General features: G+C 44.3%; 1 protein-coding gene and 1 long non-coding RNA gene across 2 annotated transcripts; one reads left to right on the top strand and one right to left on the bottom strand.

Moving 5' to 3' along the window:
- Nucleotides 1–4,133: 4,133 nt before the first annotated feature.
- Nucleotides 4,134–15,977, bottom strand: LOC309703727. The gene is made up of 3 exons (XR_014275992.1): nucleotides 15,537–15,977; nucleotides 13,967–14,070; nucleotides 4,134–4,808 (listed from the first exon to the last, which is right to left on the bottom strand). It is a non-coding gene; the product is annotated as an uncharacterized lncRNA (long non-coding RNA).
- Nucleotides 15,978–18,156: 2,179 nt separating this feature from the next.
- LOC309703553 (nuclear factor 7, brain-like) lies at nucleotides 18,157–20,599 on the top strand. The gene is made up of 2 exons (XM_082528461.1): nucleotides 18,157–18,252; nucleotides 18,354–20,599. The coding sequence occupies exon 2, from the start codon at nucleotides 18,371–18,373 to the stop codon at nucleotides 19,790–19,792; it is 1,422 nt and encodes a 473-aa protein (XP_082384587.1). The 5' UTR covers nucleotides 18,157–18,252; nucleotides 18,354–18,370; the 3' UTR covers nucleotides 19,793–20,599.
- Nucleotides 20,600–22,589: the final 1,990 nt, after the last annotated feature.

Below are 22,589 nucleotides of genomic sequence, written 5' to 3'. Positions count from 1 at the left end.
AGGAACCAGGGCACCCTGACGAAAAGTGGGCTACTGGAACAAGAAGGCATCGGTGGGCAAGGGACAAAAACAGGGCGTTGTTGGAATGCTACTACGCAAGTAACCCCGGCGGAAGGGGCTACATGAATATCGTTGAGGATCGTTGAGTGCGAGAGGAACTGACCTGAAAAATAGGATCATGGCCAAGCTTGAAACCTGGATCCCCCGTAGCCGGTTACCAAGATTACGTGAAGTACCCTCAGAAGGTCTGCTAGATGATGTTAATGCAGCACTACGGGCAATACCTACAACCACGATTACCGACACTAACAAGCTGATCTACAATACGGCAGCAGTGATCAGTGAGATGCTTGGCTACAAGTTGAACAGCCACAAGGGGCAGTACCCTCCATGGAGAAGGAGGCTAGAGGGCAAGATCAAAGTAGCACAGAGGGAGGTTAGCCAACTAACAGAGTTGCAGAAAGGTGCGACAAATAAGGTGCCTAAGAAATACAGCAAGCTGTCCATACCTGAGGCCTTGGAAACTGCCAAGCAAAGACTCACAGCCTTGGCCAGCCGCTTGAGGAGGTACACCAGAGAGATAGAAGGCAGGAGAATAAACCAGCTGTTCTCCACAGAACCAGCAAAGGTGTACTCTCAGTGGCAAGGGAACAATAAGAGAACAGCACCACCAAGGCTGGAGACGGAGCAATACTGGAAGAGCATATGGGAGAAGGATGCAACCCATAACGGCAATGCTCAGTGGCTAGTGGATCTGAGGGCAGACCACAGCGACCTCCCTGAACAGGGTCCAGTAACCATCACAGTGGCAGATATCCAAGAAAGGGTCTCCAGTATGAAGAGTTGGACAGCACCAGGGCCCGACATGGTTCACGCCTACTGGCTGAAGAAGCTGACTGCACAAATGAACCAGCTGCTAGTTAACGAGAGACACCCGGAATGGCTAACTGAAGGCCGGACGGTCCTGATCCCCAAGGACCCCAAGAAGGGACCGGTCCCCTCCAACTACCGACCAATAACCTGCCTCAGTACTACATGGAAGCTCCTGTCAGGCATCATATCGGCTAAGATGAACAGGCACATGGGTCAATACATGAGCGGGACACAGAAAGGAATTGGCAAGAATACCAGAGGTGCAAAACACCAGCTACTGGTAGACAGAACAATCAGCCGAGACTGCAAGACCAGACTGACCAACCTGTGCACTGCCTGGATTGATTACAAGAAGGCCTATGACTCAATGCCCCACAGCTGGATACTGGAATGCCTAGAATTGTACAAGATCAATGGGACCCTAAGAGCCTTCATCAGGAACTCAATGGGGATGTGGCGTACAACACTAGAGGCCAACTCCAAGCCCATAGCACAAGTTACCATCAAGTGCGGGATCTACCAAGGAGATGCTCTGTCCCCACTGCTGTTCTGCATAGGCCTGAACCCCCTCAGTGAGATCATTAACAAGACTGGCTACGGATACCGACTACGGAACGGAGCAGTTGTCAGCCACCTCCTGTACATGGATGACATCAAGCTGTATGCCAAGAGTGAACGAGACATCGATTCACTGATCCACACTACCAGGCTATACAGCAATGACATTGGAATGTCGTTCGGACTGGAGAAGTGTAGTCGGATGGTAACAAAGAGAGGGAAGGTAGTCAGAACTGAGGGGATTGAACTACCAGAAGGCAACATTGCAGACATAGAGGACAGTTACAAGTACCTGGGGATCCCGCAGGCAAATGGGAACCATGAAGAGGCCGCTAGAAAGGCTGCAACCACCAAGTACCTGCAGAGGGTCAGGCAAGTCCTGAGGAGTCAGCTGAATGGTAACAACAAGATCCGGGCCATCAACACATACGCCCTGCCCGTGATCAGGTACCCTGCTGGGGTAATAGGCTGGCCAAAGGAGGAGATAGAAGCCACTGACATAAAGACAAGAAAGCTCCTTACCATGCATGGAGGGTTTCACCCCAAGTCCAGCACCCTGAGGCTATACGCTAAGTGGAAGGAAGGGGGCCGGGGACTGGTGAGTGTCAGCACCACAGTCCAGGATGAGACAAGGAACATCCAAGAATACATTGGGAAGATGGCCCCAACTGACCGAGTGCTCAGTGAATACCTCAGGCAGCAGAAACCCAAGAAAGAGGAGGGAAACGAGGAACCATCATGGAAGGACAGGCCCCTGCACGGTATGTACCACCGGCAGATAGAGGAGGTGGCTGATATCCAGAAATCCTACCAGTGGCTGGACAAAGCTGGACTGAAAGACAGCACAGAGGCACTAATCATGGCAGCACAAGAACAAGCTCTGAGTACAAGATCCATAGAGGCTGGGGTCTATCACACCAGGCAAGACCCCAGGTGCAGGCTGTGTAAAGATGCCCCAGAGACAATCCAGCACATAACAGCAGGGTGCAAGATGCTAGCAGGCAAGGCATACATGGAACGCCATAACCAAGTGGCCGGCATAGTGTACAGGAACATCTGTGCCGAGTATAACCTAGAAGTCCCGAGGTCAAAATGGGAGATGCCCCCAAGGGTGGTGGAGAATGACCGAGCTAAGATCCTGTGGGACTTCCAGATACAGACGGACAAAATGGTGGTGGCTAACCAACCGGACATAGTGGTGGTAGACAAACAGAAGAAGACGGCCGTAGTGATCGATGTAGCGGTTCCGAATGACAGCAATATCAGGAAGAAGGAACACGAGAAGCTGGAGAAATACCAAGGGCTCAGAGAAGAGCTCGAGAGGATGTGGAGGGTGAAGGTAACGGTGGTCCCCGTGGTAATCGGAGCACTAGGTGCGGTGACTCCCAAGCTAGGCGAGTGGCTCCAGCAGATCCCGGGAATAACATCGGAGATCTCTGTCCAGAAGAGCGCAGTCCTGGGAACAGCTAAGATACTGCGCAGGACCCTCAAGCTCCCAGGCCTCTGGTAGAGGACCCGAGCTTGAAGGATAAACCGCCCGCAGGGGCGTGCTGGGTGTTTATATATATATATATATATATATATATATATATATATATATGTCTTTGGACGGTGGGAGGAAGCCGGAGTACCCGGAGAGAACCCACGCAAACATGGGGAGAACATGCAAACTCCACACAGAAAGACCCCGGCCTGGTGTTGGAATTGGTTGGAGTTGGTCCAAAGACATGCAGCTTGTGGGGATAGGTTAATTGGATAATCCAAATTGTCACTAGGTGTGAATGTGCGAATGAATGTGAGTGCAAATGGTTGTTTGTCCCTGTGTGTTGGCCCTGCGACAGACTGGCGACCTGTCCAGGGTGTACCCTGCCTCTCGCTCTATGACAGCTGGGATAGGCTCCAGCGCCCCCCGCGACCCTGAAAAGGATAAGCGGAAGCGAATGGATGGATATATATATGTGTGTGTGTATGTATATATTGTACTATTCTTAGTTAGCGTATTGTCTGTCTTGTCTTAATGTTGGTTTATGTTGGTTTATAATGGAGTACTGTAACAAAAAAATAAATAAATTTCCCCCAGGGATCAATAAAGTATTCTGATTCTGATTCAATTAACAACTTCATTTTAAAAATCGTGCGGCTATTCAAATTAGCCAAACCGGGTGATGTAAGGAGCTCTCTGATTGGTTGGACAGACACAGGCTGTCTGCTTGGATTTTTCTAGCTCATAGCTTCGCCCTGCTATGAAGCGTGTGTGCTTGTACAAAGGCCGTTCAGGCTCGGGATTTACACTCGGCCTGACATGGATATGTGAGGAATGAAGGGACCCTGCAGCGAAACGGAGAGCCCAGCCTCTGATTGAATGCCTGTTTTCGCAGTCTGACCACTTGTTGAAGGTAACGTGCTAACATGGCTAACGCTAGTTATTTTAAGGTCATCTTACCTTGTGAAAGTTTTATGTCACAGCTGTACGAGCTGGCTACGTGTTTTATAAGCTGCTGTGCTCTTCACAAATAAAGCTGGAAGCAGCTCAGACTGTTAGAACCAGCACTGAGGCCTGTTACATTTATAGTGTTAGAACAATGGCTGCAACCTACAGCCTTTAAACTAGCGATGATAAATGCTGACCGTAAACTCGTCAGTCCAGATGTTACCACATTACTTTATGATACTTAGAGTTAAAACAACTGAGACAGGCTGATTAAAATAATAGCTGTCAGTTCTCTCATTCCTTATATCAAGACAGGAGATCACACTACTTATTTCAGTTCATTTAATATGTGAGCGCACAGATTCATTCTCAACTGGACATAAATGATGATCAAAGGTTGTATATATGATGATTCATCAAATCCCAGCCTCTAACACAGTGCGCTGAATCTTAGCTTTGAATGTCCAGTATATTCTAATCAGTGCAATTTAAGCATTCACTGAACCTACAGTATCTAAACCTGTGTGGCAAATGTGTGGTAAAGACACAGATAATGAAATTTAATTATTAATACAATATACATCATGAAAAACAAAAGCTGAAAATGATTCAGTTCAGTACTTTTCTCTGTATGCTCTGTGATTATAAAGGCCTTAAATTCTGTGATATATACTGTAAATGATTTTTACAGAGGTCTTAAAGTACTTAAATCACTGCTGATAGTCTGGTTGTTTATATTTTCACGTTTTTGTGTCTGTAGGGCTGTTTGATGACGATTTGGACTCTGGGAGATGAGGACACACCCACATCTGTTCCATACTGCAGCCATGGATGGTGTTACAGCTCAGAGTCAGCTTTGGGCCATCAGATGCACACTAGAAAACCAGCACCTGGACTTCATGCAGGAGAGAAAGCCTAATCCAGGAACTAATCCAGAAGTTAATCCCTGAGCAAACAGGAAAGGGAAATAGATTTTGAAATGCAGTTTATTTATTTATTTATTTTTATTTATTTATTTTTTTGCCTGTCCCATTTGGTTCTTTAGCCATCAGAATTGTTGTCTGAAGACCAACAAGGATAGCCAATGGATTTACTTTGCCAAATGGATCATCGTGGCATTGCCGTATTGGTCCATTTGATCGACCTTTGTTTTTATTATTTATTATATTTTATTTCCAAAGTAAGATGTAAGATGGCGCGGCTACGTCCAGACGCCTTCCTGACCGCTCCGCTCCGACTATCCACTTTTCTTGTTTTTTACTTATTTTTTGCCCTGGTTTACATCCCAAAATCGTCTAGTCTTATAGTATACGACAGCGGATCACTTGTAAACATCGGTGCCAAGGTTGCACATCTAATCTTGGACACTTTTAAACCTGACCCTTCCTGGCCGCCAGAGATTCTACGCGGCGCGGAGAACAACAAAGGACGGGCCGCTCATCCGAGGCGCAGAACAAAGAAGCGCCGGGGAAAACGCGCTGGTATTAGGAACAGACTGAGACAGCAGGCGCATCGCGCACCACTGCCCAGTATCCCACTGGCCAATGTACAATCCATGGAGAACAAGCTCGATGACCTAAGAGCAAGGGTCACCTTCCAACGTGACATGAGGGACTGCAACATTCTGTGCTTCACGGAGACATGGCTGACCCCCACCGTGCCGGACCAGGCCGTAACTCCGTCGGATTCATTCATTCATTCATTCGGATTCAGAGTGACGGACAAGGTAAGCGACCCATGTTGTAGGTGACGTCAGACGCCGGAGATTTTGGCGGAGAAAAAGCAAATGGTAGCATAGAGTTTAACAAAGGTTTTTCAAGCTTCAGTATTACCAAATATACTAATCAATTGTCATATAACTAACAACATCTGTTTTATCATCTCTAACACCCTGGAGGACAACGGGGAGAGTTTAGACGCTCTCCAAGATTACATCGACCGCTGTTTTCAAGATTTAGTAATGAAGAAGGCCCAGAGTGCATCTTCCCCGGCCAAAATTGAGACGCCGTCATCGAAGAGATGTCGCCCGGCAGACTCCCCCGGTACAACATCGCCTGCCGGCAAAGACATCGCAGACATCCTGGAGTCAATCGACAAGCGATTGTCCAGTTTCGATGCGAGGCTGTCCCTGGTGGAGATTTTACACCGGGAATTTAAATCTCTGAGAGAATCCCTGGAATTCAGCCAGCAGCAGGTGGAAACGCTTGCCGCTGAAAATGCCACGCTACGGGAGTCGGTCAAATCTCTCACCGATAATGTGACCCAGCTAAACATTGAAAATAAAAAAATAAAAGAGTCCGTTATCGATCTACAAGCCCGTAGCATGAGAGATAATCTTGTGTTTTCTGGTATTCCAGAAACTGCCGGAGAGGACGCAGAGGCAACGGTGAAAAGCTTCATTAAAATCCACCTGAAGCTGCCGGAGGACACCGTAAAGAACATCAACTTCGATAGAGTACATCGCTTGGGGGGCGCGCGGTCGCGGACCGGGAGACCACGGCCTATTGTGGCCAAATTCGGTCAATTCAAACAGAAGGAACAGGTGAAGAGTCGCGGCAGAGAGCTGAAAGGAACGGACTTCAGCGTGAACGACCAGTTCCCCAAAGAGATCCTGGAACGACGCAAGGTCCTGTTCCCAGTTCGACGTAGCTTCATCCAGAAAGGCTCCCGTGCTGTCATCGCCGTGGACCGGCTCTACGTGGACGGACAGCTCTACCGCGACCCCGGCACCACACCGTGGTTATATTGACTGCACTCCAGATAAGAACCCGCTACACTCTTTTCTTATTCATTCACACTTTCTCTTTTAACATGGGTTTAACCTAGTAATATCAATATGATGTCATAGCAGATATAACATCGTCACCCTCCGTCATTGCTTTAATTGGAATGTTTCCGTTTCGTTTCTTTTTTGTTGTTGTTGCTCACAGTTCATGTGGTTTCTTTCTTTCTCTTGTCTTTCACTGCTGTGGTCACCTACTTCCCCACTCACCTACAAACAACACCCTCTATTTCTCCATATTTTCACACCACGATCACGCAAACACATCAGCTCAACGGCAGCACATTCACAACAGCCTCACAGCACGCACAGACTTGCAGGACACATAAGCAAGCCACGCTTGTTCATATTAGTGAATATTCACACACATAGTCAGACTTATGGAGCCTCTCACCACACTTCTTTTTCTCTTTCTATTTACAAACAAGGGATGTTTCCACATTCTCTCCACCTGTCTAAACGAAACACCCAGCGTACATCATTAGACATACACACACAATTATGGGCATGCTGAGGTTTGTAACATGGAATGTAAATGGAGCTGGCACCAGAGGAAAGAGGTTAAAGATATTTAACCAGCTTAAAAAACTACAGGCAGATGTTTTATTACAAGAAACTCATAAACCTGTCACAGGTTTAAACGAACTTAAAACACCTGAGTTTCCTAACGTGTTTGCAGCCTGTTATAATTCTAGACAACGGGGAGTAGCAATTTTAATACATAAAAATGTTAATTTTACAGTACTCGATACAGTTATAGATCCAGAGGGTAGATTTCTAATTATTAAACTATCAATATTGAACAAAAAACTATGTATTGTAAGTATATACGGTCCAAATGTTGATGAACCCTCATTCTTCCACGGATTTTTTAGTGCACTCTCTGAACACCTTGATTGCACACTCATTCTTGGCGGTGACCTCAACCTTGGACTAAATGAAGACATGGATAGGCTCAACACAACAGGAACTCAGCGCAATTGGCAGTCCACAAATATAATCAAACAGTATATGAGCGACTTTGGTCTTTGCGATGCATGGCGCTCTCTTCACCCCAACAGTAAGGAATATACTTTTTTCTCGCATGTTCATCACTCCTACTCTCGTCTGGATTTTTTTTTGGTCAGCAGCTCACTGCTGTGTGACATTTCAGACACTGAGATTCATCCTATAGCTGTCAGCGATCATGCTCCTGTATCTTTAACACTAATGCACAAGAATAACACTACGCCAAGAAAAAACTGGAGATTTAATATATCACTACTTAAAGATGAAGACTTTATTAAATATTTTAAAAAGGAATGGACTTCATATTTAGACTTTAATGACACTCCCGGAATATCTGCTTCTGTTCTATGGGAAGCAGGGGAAGCTGTGATGAGAGGTAAAATAATTTCTTTCTCATCACACAAAAAGAAAGAAGAAAACAAAAATATTCAGGAATTAGAAAAAAACATCAAATCACTAGAAGAAGCCTACGCGTGCAACCAAGATCAGGAAACATTGAACAAAATATGCAAAACAAAACTAGAATTAAATGAAATTATTAACAAAAAAAACACAATTCCTTATACAAAGACTACGCTTGCAGAATTTTGAACACAGTAACAAATCAGGTCGATTTCTAGCAAACCAGCTAAAAATAAATAAAGAAAAAACAACTATATGTGCTGTTAAAGATTTATCGGGGAACACAACATATGATCCTGGAAGAATAAACAATATTTTTAGGGATTTCTATGAAACTTTATACTCACCACAAATAAACCCATCTAAAAATGAAATTGATCTGTTTCTTGACAACGTAACTCTTCCAAAATTACTAGACAGTCAAGCAATGGAACTGGATTCGCCACTGACGCCAAGTGAACTCCAGGAAGCCCTGATAAGTATGCCCAATAATAAGGCTCCAGGTCTAGACGGCTTCCCTGCAGAATTCTACAAAGAATTCTGGACAATTTTGGCACCAGTATTCCACGGCATGTTGCAGGAAATCGAGGAAAATGGCAGACTACCACCAAATATGAATTCTGCCAACATTAGTCTCCTGCTAAAACCAGGCAAAGACCCTTTATTTCCCTCAAGCTATCGTCCAATTTCTCTTTTAAATGTAGACCTTAAAATAATCTGCAAAGCTCTTTCAAAGAGATTAGAGAAAATGACCCCCCTCTTAATTCATCCTGACTAAACTAGTTTCATAAAAGGTCGGCACTCCTCAACAAACACTCGTAGATTACTTAATTTAATAGACTACTCATACGATAAAAACATCGAAACCATAATATTATCTCTAGATGCAGAAAAAGCATTTGACAGAGTTAACTGGAAATTTTTATTCGCAACTTTACACAAATTTGGTTTTGGAAACTCTTTTATAAACTGGATAAGAATATTATACAATTCCCCAACAGCTCGTATCAGAACAAATGACCAGACATCCTCCAGCTTCTGTCTCCTGAGGGGCACCAGACAGGGATGCCCACTCTCCCCTTCACTTTTTGCAATTTTTATCGAACCTCTAGCAGCAGCATTTAGACAGGCTACAACAATTAAGGGCATAAAATGTAAGAACATAGAACATAAAATCAGTCTCTATGCGGATGATGTGTTGCTTTTTCTGCAAAACACACAAACCAACCTCTCTGAGGTAATTACTTTAATAAACTGGTTTTCAAGAGTTTCAGATTATTCAATTAACTGGCCAAAATCTACAGTTCTCCCCATTAACTGCTCCTTCCATAATTCTTCCTCTGCCCCACTGCAATCCGGAAATATTAAATATTTAGGTATTAATGTCTCTCCTAAGCTTTCAGACTTAACTAAATTAAACCACATCCCACTTCTAAAGAAAGTAGAAGGCGATCTGACTAGATGGAAATCTTTACCCATATCACTCATGGGAAGGGTCGCCACTATAAAAATGATGATCTTGCCAAAAATAAATTACTTATTTTTGATGATCCCTAACAAACCATCACAAGATTGGTTCAGATCTCTGGATTCATATATTTCCAAATTCCTTTGGAAAGATAAACCCCCGCGTATCAGCTTAAAAACGCTACAAAGAACCAAGGATAGAGGAGGATTAGATCTGCCTAATTTTCACCAATACTTCTTAGCCAACAGGCTTCAGTTCATCTCAGAATGGTTAAAACATACCTTCTTAGTTGAGCCCTGGCTAGATGTTGAACAGGCACTATGCAAGGATCTAGAGATTTCAGACCTACCATTTATTAGCTCAAACATCAAAAGACATGAATGCTTTAAAAGTATCAACATCAGCTTCTCTCTGACAGCATGGTGGGAGTTTCTAAAAATAACGGAGTCTTCATTAATCCCATGCAAACGTACACCTATCTGGAATAACCCTGACATATTACAAAACAATAATATGATTAATTTCCCAGAATGGAGTTGTAAAGGAATTAAATACTTAGAACATATATTAGAGGGAACAGAATTTATTCCATTTGACAGACTAGTTGCACAATATGGGATCAACAAGACAAGATTTTTAGAATATCAACAAATTAAATCCATAGTAAAAAAAAAAATGTAACCTCAGTCAAGTTGAATTACAAACACCACTAAGTGCGGCACATTTTCTTACTCTTAAATCCCCCAAATTATTATCTAAAATATACAGAACACTTTCTAAATTAGATGAATCAATATCCCTTCCTATTGCAAAGTGGGAAGCAGATTTATCAGTCAGCTTAGACCAAAACTTCTGGTCTCAGATTTGCTTAAAAACCTTTAAATTAATTAAAAAAACCCAGTCTGCAATTAATACATTACAAAATACTACATAGAGTGCACTATACAGGTCATCGGATGTTCAAGATGGGCTTTACATCTTCCAACAACTGCTCAGACTGTCAAGGCAATACACCAGACAATTACATCCACGCTCTTTGGTTCTGTCCACCAGTGCAGACGTTTTGGCGCGAGATATGTGAAGACTTATCAAAGTGTCTGAAATGTAACATTCCAACTTCCCCCTTAGTGTGTTTACTGGGCAGCTTAGATAATGTCACTTCAGAAAAGAATATAGCCCATATGGTTTTCACTGCCCTATGCATAGCCAAGAAAACAGTCCTCATGAACTGGAAAAATAAAAATAATCTTAATTCTAACCAATATAGAAATTATCTATTAGATTACATTAGTCTTGACACAGCCTCTGCCACCACATCAGATCAATTGCTCTGGGCTCCTTTTATCAGCTCCATCACCTAGTGGGGGTGGGGGGTCATAGTTTGGTCCCGCCTTCACTGTTGTGATTGGTGTGGGGGTAGGGACAGGCTTAGGGCGTCGGGGGGTTCCCCGGAGGCATCTTCCTTGGGGGGCTCAACCCGGGGTAGCGGTCATGTCCGGTTGGGGGCTCTGTTGGCTCTCAGGTGACTGTTTCCTCGCGGCTGCGTGCAGCGGGGCTAGGGGAGGGTCTGTGCTGACGGACGTGGGTTACTGACCTGGTAGCCTGGCTGGCCCTGGGTGGGTCTGGGATGGGCGTGAGGTTCTGGGGGTGCTCCGTCTCTGGGCTGGGGCCCGGGCCGGGCCTTGGGGGCTTGGGTCCTGGTTGGTGTGTTGCCGGGGTTGTGGGTGGGCGGGTGGGTGCATGGGGGCCCAGCCCTGGAGCAGGGTGCCGCCGGTGTGTCGAGCCACCTGGGGGCTCTTCAACTGGTGGGGGAGATGGTCACATCTTGCAGGAGCTTTCCTCTCTTCAGGAACTCTCTCTGCAGGAGGGGGAGATACAGGAGAGGTGGAGGAAGATCTCAGCCTGGGCGTTTACTGTCTTATGTAGTCTGGAAGATGAGTGGATGGTGGGGTGGGTGCAGTTTTCTCTGTGGTGGGGTTGGGTGGACTGTCCCGGGCTCTGTGGGGCCGGGGGGCGCTGCTGCACTGGGCCCCGGTCTGGATGGGCCTGGGCCCCCTTTCCCTGGCGGGTCGCGGAGTATGGGAGTGCCTACTGGGGTCAGCGGGGGAGCTGGCCCCAGGGAGGGGTTACCTGCCCCTCCCTTCCTTCCCTCCCCATCTCCAGCTGCCTCCCTCTTCCCGCTCCACCACAACCACCCACACATGCAGGGCCTTGGAGTAGGGGTATGTCACCAGGGTGCAGAGGAGGCTACCCCCCCCCCCCCCCCCCCCTCTGTCCCCTTCTGGCTGCCTCTGCCTCAATTTTATCCCACAACTTAGACATTCACATTATTCACACTCTCATTACACATACATATAGGATCTTGGGGGTGGGCACAATCACGGAGTCCAAATTACCATCAGGGTGTACACCTCACCCCTGGCGTCGTTGCCCACCTCTCAATTTTAAATACACTTAGACATTGAGGGCTATCAGGAGGGACTATGCGCTTACCTGCTGCTCCTTGGCAGGTAGCTCCATGCCCTCCTGGGTTTTAATTGCACCTTAGAACACACATGCATCAACACTACAATGAGCGGGTGGAGTGAGGTTTGGAGTCTTCTCCCACCCCCGTTCTCTGCGGCCTGCTGGAGCGGGAGGGCTAGGAGGAGTTGGCCGTCCGACTGCGGTCTGGGGTGTGGGGCCTCCCTGCTGCTACGGAGTCGGGGTGGTCTGCCTCTCCCCACCGCAGGGAAAAGGGTAACACCACCTGGGTCTGGGTGCAGTTCCCCCCTCCAGGGGCAAGGGTACCTAGACCCGGTCTGTAGAGTACGCTTGGGGAGTGTGATCGTGTGTACAGCGTCTCTTTATGTCTGTCTCCACGTTGGTTGAGTGTGGAGTGAGTGCATATGAGAGCATGGGGGGGGGGGATGGATGTTTGTGTCTGTGTGTGCCTGTATGTCTGTGTCTATATGTCAGGTTGGGTATCAGACGCCACCTCTCTGGGGACACCTCAGGCCCTCCAAGGTTTGGAGGCCTATCTCCACCCACCACCACTTCCCCTGCCAGTGGCGGACCCCCTCAGGTGTCTGTGCGTTGGTGGTTCTTTGTGTCTGGGGGTGGGCGTCCAGGTACACACCGGCTCACTCCTTGGTGGCCGGTTATCGGGGCCTGGAGCCTGGGGCTCGCTTGGGCCCCTTCGGAGGTGGGGTGCCCCCGGCCTCTCGGCCTGGGGCTCGGTCACTCAGGCACAGCTGGGGGCCGGCGGAGCTCATGGGCGCGTCACTGCAACTCCCCCTGGCTTCTGCTCCGCGGCTGCTGAGTGAACCCTGGGACTCTCCTCAGCTCTTACTGGAACAGTGGCGCGGCTGCCCCTCTGTTGGTCTTCCATGGTCTCTTGTGTTCTGGGGGCCTCTGGATGTCTGGAGTTTTGATCTCCTCCATACCCGCTTCACACCCCGGAGGACAGGGCTGTGGCCCCCCCACACTCCCTAGCAGATCGTTACATGGAGAAACCTTTGGAATACAAGCGCGCTGATCCACACAGGTATGCACACGGGTGTTCACTGCTCGTAGACCCAAATTACACCTTTCTTGGCTGCTACTTCGAAGCACATCTGTCCTGCGTGCTGCACAACAACATTGAATATTTAGTATTTACTGCTGTTTACACTTAGCTAGATTAATGCGATGGTATTGTGTTTAGTATGTTGCTTTGTTTTTTTTTGCTTGTTTTCTATTCTTCTCTCAACAGGTGATCCAGGAGATTTTTATTTTTTTTTCTCCCCCCCTTTCTCACTGTCCCTCTCCCCTTCTGTTTTTCCTTTCCTTCCTCTTTCTTTCTCCCTTTCCTATCCCTCACTCATGTCTGTCCCGTCTGTAACATCTGAAAATAAAATATAATAAATAATAAAAACAAAGATCGACCAAATGGACCAATACGGCAATGCCACGATGATCCATTTGGCAAAGTAAATCCATTGGGTATCCTTGTTGGTCTTCAGACAACAATTCTGATGGCTAAAGAACCAAATGGGACAGGCACAAAAAAAAAAAAAAAAAGGGATTCATTCTTTGTGCTCCGCGCAGACAGAACGGCAGAGTCGAACAAAACCAAAGGTGGAGGAGTGTGTTTCATGGTAAACAGAAAGTGGTGTGATGCCAGGAGCATTTCTACTCTCTCCAGCGGCTGCTCGCCACATCTGGAGTTCCTGAGCATTAATGCACACAAAGTTTGCAGACTATCAAGGATCAAAACCTCTACCAATCTACAACTAATTACAAAACTCTAAACATATATAAGTAGATATTTCTAAGCATAAATGGCAATCAGCAATACAAAACCTAACACCTGCTCCATGGTTTTTCACAACATTTTGCACATCACTATTTAATACAGGAAGTAGGTGAACTAGGTGAAACAAGTCATCTTTCTTTGTGAGAGGACCATATTAATGAAACAAACCTCAATGACATCATAAGGATCCCTAAAGATGCTCCTGCTGCTTCTCTTCCTCCTCATTCAACTTAATTGTGTTTCTCCCCCTCCTCTTCCTCATTTTGTTGGAGCTGTGAAATTAATGTGAATCTGGATTAATTTGTGCAAAATCTACAGCTTTTTGGTCAGAGGTGCTCTTGTGATTTAAGCCGGGTAGAGTAGATTTATCTGTTGATGCTACCTGCTTCAGCTCTGGCTGCTGAGTGATATTTACACCCTGGCTGGATTACAAACTTTAACCATGTGCTGAACTTTGGCCCACCGTTGATACCTCTTGTTAGTATAACGACCTCTTCTTAGCTTGTATGTATGATGTATGATGGTGGATAAATGAAATATACAAAAAAATAACTATATTACAAAAGAACATGTCACGGTTCTGGGCCCGTTGGACCCAGTATTTTGAGTTTATTATGTTTTGGTTTATTTTTGCATTATGGATTGTTTTCTGATGTTCTGGTCCTTTGTTTATTATTATCATTATGGATCTGTTTCTGTTATTCTTGGTGAGGGATCAGTTCTTAGGTTTTGGGTTCTCATGTGTATTGCAGTTTCTGTTCAGTGTCATGTCTGCATCTGGTTTAGTACTTCTTGTTTCCTGTCTTATTGTGAAAGTCTTTGTCTTATGTTAGTGTGTGCAGCTTAGCTCCCCCGTCTCGTTAGCCCTGATCTCACCCAGCTGCGTCTCCCTTCTGTGGCCCATTCCCTCATTACTACCCTGTGTATTTAAGCCCTGTGTTTTCCCATGCTTGGTGTCGTACCTTCAGATTATGCCTGTGTGTTCCTGTTCTCTGGTTTCAGTGGTCACTTCATGTTTTGTTTTCGTACCAGCAATAAAGCTGAGGTTTTTGAGTTTCACGTTAGTGTCTGAGTCCTGCGTTTGGATCCTCCTCTCCGCCTGCCCACACACAGAGCCCTGACAGAACATCTATCTTGGAAACATCAAATGACCGGAGGGTAACTTGTCAACTAGTCCGAAAATAAGTTATGCAGGAACAGTCAAAGACACACCTTCTCATGTCACATTTCTATTCATTTCTATATAATTAGATTGGACAATAAAGAGTTATCTAATCTAATTATTCATTCAAAACTCTTATGCATAGCTGTATTTTATACAGCTCATACAGAATTCAAAGTACAGGTTCATGTGAGTATTTAATGTACGGCTCAGATCTACAGAATTTCAGAGTTTCTAGAGCAGACACAGAGCTCACGTCACAACAGGCTTCAGGCGCCATTTTAGTGACTTTAACAATATATTAAATTTTAATTTCGGTCTAGCTGACATTAGGTTATGTACGCAGCACGCAATTGAACCACATATTTTAGAAGCCAAAGGTTCAAATTAGCTGGGAGCACCTTCACTTAATTATAACAGTGGTTTTGTTAGGAAAACAGTTGGATACTAAATTGCGCTGACCTCAACGGCTATCGTATCTAGCTAATCGCTACTGTTAGCACAACATTAACAGCAAGCTACAATGACGAGTAACAAAAACAAAACAGTAATAAGGTTTCAATGAAAATGGTTTACCTTTTCCAACAGTCCCAGAATCCAGAGCTTCAAAGTCCAGCAGGTACTGAAGACTGTTATCCGTTTCGCTGTCACCGTCCGTGAGTTTTTTTTCCCGAAGGTCAAGGCCCGCCGCTCGCACACTCTGTCTGCGCATGCGCATCCCAACGACTGACCCCCTCCGTCCGCTCCCGGGAGGTTATAGTATGACGTGTTCTGACGTCACTCTCTCTCTCCCTGTCATTTATTTGGCTCGAAACACATATTAACAAATTGCTCAGTGATGAACAACTACTCAGATCATTTACCTAAGCAGTGTGCTTTGTCAAAACGAAGTGTGTGTTCATTACACTGACATTCTGTTCTGCAATTGTTATTTACTTGTATTTTATAATTTGACTTTACATACTGCTGGGTGGTTTGTAAAGTTTACAATAACTAGTATTATCATTATGCTATATTTTCAAAAATATATAATAATCTCAAAAGTAATGCCGTGGAGTAGAAAATAGTAATGCTTTATTAAAATTCAAAACTAAAGTACAGTATTTGAATGTGTGTATTGTGTCTACTGTTTGTTAACTCACCACATTCATAATGGGTTTGCGGGGTTAGGGGTGTGTGTGTGGGGGGGGGGGGGGGGGGGGGGTTAGGGTCTTTAGGCTTTGGCCCCCACCCCTGCCACCAGTATATTTTTAAGCAAATATTTCTAACTTTTATTTGAATATTCAGTTTCCTATCTTCTCTTAAAGGGTAATTGCCAGGTATCCCGCCCTCCCCCTTCGCACACACATGCACAAAAAGAAAACACACAGTATAATTCACAGCCTCATTATAGTGAATAAATATTTATGCCATTTACACCACCAAACTTAGATTGCTAAGAATGAAGAACCTTTTGTTCTTTAAAGAACCGTTTGTAATAGCTGAAGAACCATCCACAAAATAAAAAGGTTCTTTGATGTATGATGGTTCTTTAAAGAACCATGAAGACATCTGAAGAACCATTTAAGAACCATAATTTTTCTGAGTGCAGTGGAGGTGGTGAGTGACAGGAGAATGGCGGCTAAGCTGTCATCCCTGTTGGACAACGTCTCCCACCCCATGCAGGAGACTCTGACAGCACTGAGCAGCTCCTTCAGTGACTGCGGCACCCACGGTGTGGGACGGAGTGATTTCACAGGTCTTTCCTCCCCACTGCTGTCAGACTCCACAACAAAGACTTTAACTGATCAAACACACACATCCACACGTGTGCAATAGCAATAACACTAAGTGCAATACTCTTTTCTGACAAAGTTGTATTTTTACTCAGTTGTATACAGCATGTGTATTCTATTTTTATCCTATTGTATATTTTATTCTATTTTATTCTACTGTATATAGTATTTTATTTTATTCTATTCTGTATAGTTGTGTAGATTATTTTATTCTTATTGTATTCTATTCTACAGTAAAATATGCTGTGGGGCTGTGTGGACAGTGCAGGGACTGGGAATCTTGTCAAAGTTGAGGGACACATGGATTCCACTTAGTATCAGCAGATTCTGGAGACCAATGTCCAGGAATCAGTGACAAAGCTGAAGCTGCGCCAGGGCTGGATCTTTCAACAAGACAACGACCCGAAACACTGCTCAAAATCCACTAAGACATTCATGCACAGGAACAAGTACAATGTTCTGGAGTGGCCATCTCAGTCCCCAGACCTGAATATTATTGAAAATCTGTGGTGTGAATTAAAGAGAGCTGTTCATGCTCAGAAGCCATCAAACCTGAATGAACTAGAGATGTTTTGTAAGAGGAATGTTCCAAAACATTCAACCACAATTCAGACTCTCATTGGAACCTACAGGAAGCATTTAGAGGCTGTAATTTATGCAAAAGGCAGATCTACTAAATATTGATTTCATGTCTTTTTTTGTGCTGCCCAAATTGATGCACCTGCCTGATTTTGTTTAAACAATTATTGCACACTTTCTGTAAATCCAAAAAACTTCATTTCACTTCTCAAATATCACTGTGTGTGTCTCTGGCCGCTATATCTGTGGGGATGGTGTTCACTCTGTGTTGGAGTGTCCTGATGACATCCAGTTTGTGCTTGAGTGTTTGATAAGTGTATGTGTTGGTTTACTGTACACATCAACTTTTGTCCCCTATTGGTGATGGAAATCTCACAGTTTAGGAAGGCTAACCTGTCATGTTTTCCACATTCTCCTTGGTAAACCTGATGTGTTGGTCCACAAAGTTCATGTGATCAGTGAATACCTGAAACAATGACTTGGGTAGGGTTTTCCTGTTAGTGTCACCTGTCTATGAATGATACTTGATCTCAGTTTCCTGAAAATAGTGTCATTTGAATGCTAGCAAAAGGTATGGTCTTCCCAAGCATACTGATAGGGGAGCCTTGTTGTATGTATGTAATGTCCCCGATCTAATAACACCAGGAATGCACAGAGGACACACACAAATTTGGATTCATAGTTATTATTTAGTTAAGACAAGAAAATACACCGCTGTTCAGGATGAAGCAACAGCATGTATGGGAGGAGGTGGATGAGACTCCGCCTCTGACCTTACACAAGTGCTGCGACAAACCAGGAAATAAGCTGTTCCTCTTTCTCAGTAAAGGGAGACACACAGACGATCAGTGAGTAGCTGTAGCTGCACGAGTGAGTGCAGCGACAGTGTAAAACTCCAACACTGCTGCTTCAAGCTGCTGACGCTCCACACACTGAATGTGAGTTTGAGCAAAAACACGACTCAAAGGAAGTTTCAGTGAAGGTGGTAGAGGAGGGAGGGGAGCCAGGACTGACTGTACTGCCTGTCTGCTGTTTTCAGCTTCACTCACAGACTCAATGGCTTCCAGATCAGAGGAGGATCTCTGCTGTCCGGTCTGTCAGCAGGTCTTCAGAGATCCTGTTATTCTGTCATGTAGCCACAGCTTCTGTAAAGACTGTCTGAAGAGACGGTGGAGAGAGAGACCAACACACGAGTGTCCAGTTTGTAAGGAAATATCAGTGGATGATCCACCTTTAAACCGAGCTTTAAAGAACCTGTGTGAGTCGTTCTTACAGGAGAGAGATCAGAGAGCTTCAGAGGCTCTCTGCAGTCTGCACTCTGAGAAACTCAGACTCTTCTGTCTGGACCATCAGCAGCCAGTGTGTCACATCTGCAGAGACTCAGAAAAACACACCAATCACAGATTCAGACCCATCGATGAAGCTGCACAACAACACAAGAAGGAACTTCAGGAAACTCTGGAGCCCTTAAAGAAGAAGTTAAAGGTTTGTGAAGAAGTTCAAGTGAAGTTTGATCAAACAGCAGAACACATTAAGGTCCAGGCCCGACACACAGAGAGGCAGATTAAGGAGCAGTTTAAGAAGCTTCACCAGTTTCTAGCAGAGGAAGAGGAGGCCAGGCTGGCTGCACTGAGGGAGGAAGAGGAGCAGAAGAGTGGGATGATGAAGGAGAAGATGGAGGCTCTGAGCAGAGAGATAGCAGCTCTTTCAGACACAGTCAGAGCCACAGAGGAGGAGCTGAGAGCTGAAGACGTCTCATTCCTGCACAACTACAAGGCTGCAGTGGAAAGAGTCCAGCGCTGCCCCCTGCTGGATGATCCACAGCTGCCCTCAGGAGCTGTGATAGACCAGGCCAAACACCTGGGCAACCTGACCTTCAACATCTGGAACAACATGAAGGACATGGTCTCCTACACTCCTCTTATTCTGGACCCAAACACTGCTCAACCAGAACTCATCCTGTCTGAAGATCTGACCAGTGTGAGAGGAGGAGAGAGGCAGCAGCTTCCTGATAATCCAGAGAGGATTGACTATTACATTTCTGTCCTGGGTTCTAAGGGTTTTAACTCAGGGACTCACAGCTGGGATGTCGAGGTTGGAAATAATACAAGCTGGATGCTTGGTGTGGTAGAAGAGTCTATTCAGAGGAAGGGAAACAAAGAGTTTGGATTTTGGGGTGTGATTTTCAGTTTAGGTAAATACTCAACACGCTCACCATCAGCTCCTTTCACTGCTCTCTCAGTAAAGAAGAAGCTCCAGAGGATCAGAGTGAATCTGGACTGGAACAGAGGAAAGCTGTCGTTCTCTGATCCTGATACTAACACACACATACACACCTTCACACACACTTTCACTCACAGGATGTTTCCATTCATTCAAACTGGTGATGAAGTGAAGGTGTTGCCGGTGACGCTGACGGTGTCAGTGTCAGCGGCACCATTAGCAGATCAGGTCAGTTCAGGATGGTTTTTTTTCTAATGTGCTTTCCTGTCAGTGCTGCATGTAGCCAAAACCCCAAATATTTCAAAGATATTCTTTTTGTCCTTTTTAACATTGTGCTCTAAAGCTTCTGTGACTATAGCTTATTCAGTTCAAAATTTTAAGTTTATTTGTAATGCATGACAGCAGTAAGCTACAGCACAAATGGTAAAATCTGTTTTGGATTGTTTGTTATCTTATATGGGTACATGCTGTATTAATTATTTTTTTGTTCTTTTTGAGTTCCTTGGCCTCCGCTCCAGTCTTTCTGGGTTTGAGTGAAAGAGGAGGTTGAGCTGGTTTACAAGAAGAAGCCAATAAAATGGACTGAACCATGTCTTGCGATCACACAGGGGGGGATGGTGTTCTTCTTAAACACACACACACACACACACACACACACACACACACACACACACACACACACACACACACACACACACACACACTTTTTTAATAGTTTGGACCTCTGTGTTTTTGGCTTATTGGTCCCTAATAGTGCTGTCCACCTTTTCACATGGAAAATCATTTCACTGTTTCTCACTGAATGACTCCCCAAACTAGATTTGAAATTCTATCAAGTTTCTAATCATTACAAGTGATTCATGTTTCTATTTGATGTGTAAATGGAGATGATTTAGTTTGCTGGGATATGGACTGACATGTGTTGAATGGGAGGAGCAGTTTGTTGTTGTCTTCTTGTCTGTTTATGACAACAATAAATATGTTGTTGAAACAATGATTCATGTTTAACTCCATATATGAAATGTTTCTGATCTTTGAATTCTGTTTGATTAAAGACTTTCTTCATGACACAAATGAGATTTCAGTGTATTAATAGAACTAAATAAGCTCAGAGTTGAAAGGCTGGAGTATTATGTAAAAATTATAAATTGTTCATCAAATTGCCCTGCGACAGACTGGCGACCTGTCCAGGGTGTACCCCGCCTCTCGCCCTATGACAGCTGGGATAGGCTCCAGCGCCCCCCACAACCCTGAAAAGGATAAGCGAAAGCCAATGGATGGATGGATGTTTATAAAATAAATAAAGCTGTGTGTTATTGTTTTAATATATACACGATGCAAATTTGCTCATAAATGGGTTGGCGCTTCATGTTTTCAGAGTCAAGAGCTTCATTCAGTGTTAATGTTTGGATTTGAAATATTGCCGGTAGACATAGAGTGCAGAGGGTTTTTCAGCACGCTTACACATACACCAGTGATGGCTTTTTATAAGTCTCTGGGTCACAGAGTCCAAACAAGATGTCCTGAACTGGGCCTTAGAATCAACTGAAAGATAACATTCGATAGTCAAGGCTACACAGGGTGTGTTTTTGTGTCCATGTTTCTCTTATTTCAGGAAAAGGAACAGGAACTGCCAAAGCAAATTAAATCTTTCTAAACCACAAATATTGCTTCTTAAATATTTGAACACAACAACAGTCAAATAGTGAAAAATAGGAAGTAAGCATGGTGCTACTGGAGTCGTGTGTGTCAAGACTGATTTCAGCAGGAATGGAGAGAGGGGAGAGTAGAGTGAACAGGCATTGTTTAGAAGGGTTCAGCAAATCTGAGCTGGCAGCAATCGCTTCAGAGTGTCAGGTCAGAACACTTGCAACTTTTCAGATGCAAGAGGAACAAACTGCCAGAGTCCAGGAATAAAGTTGTCATTCTTTATATTTCAAGAATGGGCCCCATGGGTGGGCGAGAGTGTGGGGTGTGAGTGTGTGTGATTTGGTCTCTTCTGAACGCACACACTGTCGGTTGTGCGGCTGCCGTTTGTCTCTAAACTGAAGCTGCATGTGTGCACATGAGCCAGCTTCAAACTTGGCAGTTTTGTGTCTGGATTAATGCAGGAAGATGTTCTTCTGTTGAAGTTTAAATATTTGAAATACTGTATTTGTGTTTCTGATAATATCTGTGAATACTGGTTTACTATACATCAGAAAGAACTGCGTTTTTCCACATTATTACTTCTGTTTTTATTTGCCAACTTCAGAAATTATTTTTGAGAATAATAAAAGAAATGTTTGAAAAGAAAAAATATAAACAATCATGGATGAATAATATATGATGACAAGATTATATTTCTAAAGGAAAAAGCTGCTGTAATAAGAAAAAAACATTTGGTTCTGAGCACAATTATCTGTAGTTTTTTTTCATTGAGGAACACTTCTGCATTGCAGAGACAACCTTGTTTGTCCTGACAACTCCTGTGTGAATGTAGATGAACATCAAAGTGTCAGATAGAGATAGACCACATGTAGCTGTAAAAAAGATTACTTATACCCACTGTAGAGGATCCACAGGGACACCTTATGACAATGTTTAGAATCAGCAGCTTATTTAAACCATTTACTAGCCACCAACATGAGGTCATGACCTGAAATAGTTTTCCAAAAGTCTTGAAGGAGTTCCCAGAGATGCTGAGCACTTGTTGGTCCTTTTGCCTTCACTCTGCGGTACATCGCATCCCAAACCATCTCAACTGGATTTAGGTCAGGTGATTGTGGACGTCAGGCCATCTAGACAATAAGTCTCACTATCTGTTTAACAGATAGGTTATGAAGTTACAATTCCCCACTGTTTGTATTTGTATGTGTGTAGAACATATTTGTGATGCTATCCTTTATGTATATATGTGTATATGTGAAGTGCATTGAGGGTCTCGAAAAGCGCTATATAAATGGAATCCATCATTATTGTTATTATTATTATTATGACACAAAAGTGACATTACTAAAACATGTTATCAATACATAAAATAAGATAAGATAAGATAAGATAACCTTTATTA

The sequence above is a fragment of the Aulonocara stuartgranti genome, assembly GCF_965226115.1.
Source record: "Aulonocara stuartgranti genome assembly, chromosome: 3".
Lineage (NCBI taxonomy): Eukaryota > Metazoa > Chordata > Actinopteri > Cichliformes > Cichlidae > Aulonocara > Aulonocara stuartgranti.
This window is presented reverse-complemented; position numbering and strand designations above follow the sequence as displayed.

Bases quoted from the DNA above. Each gene is read 5' to 3' on its own strand.
- LOC309703553 (XM_082528461.1), top strand. From the start codon at position 18,371: ATGGCTTCCAGATCAGAGGAGGATCTCTGCTGTCCGGTCTGTCAGCAG.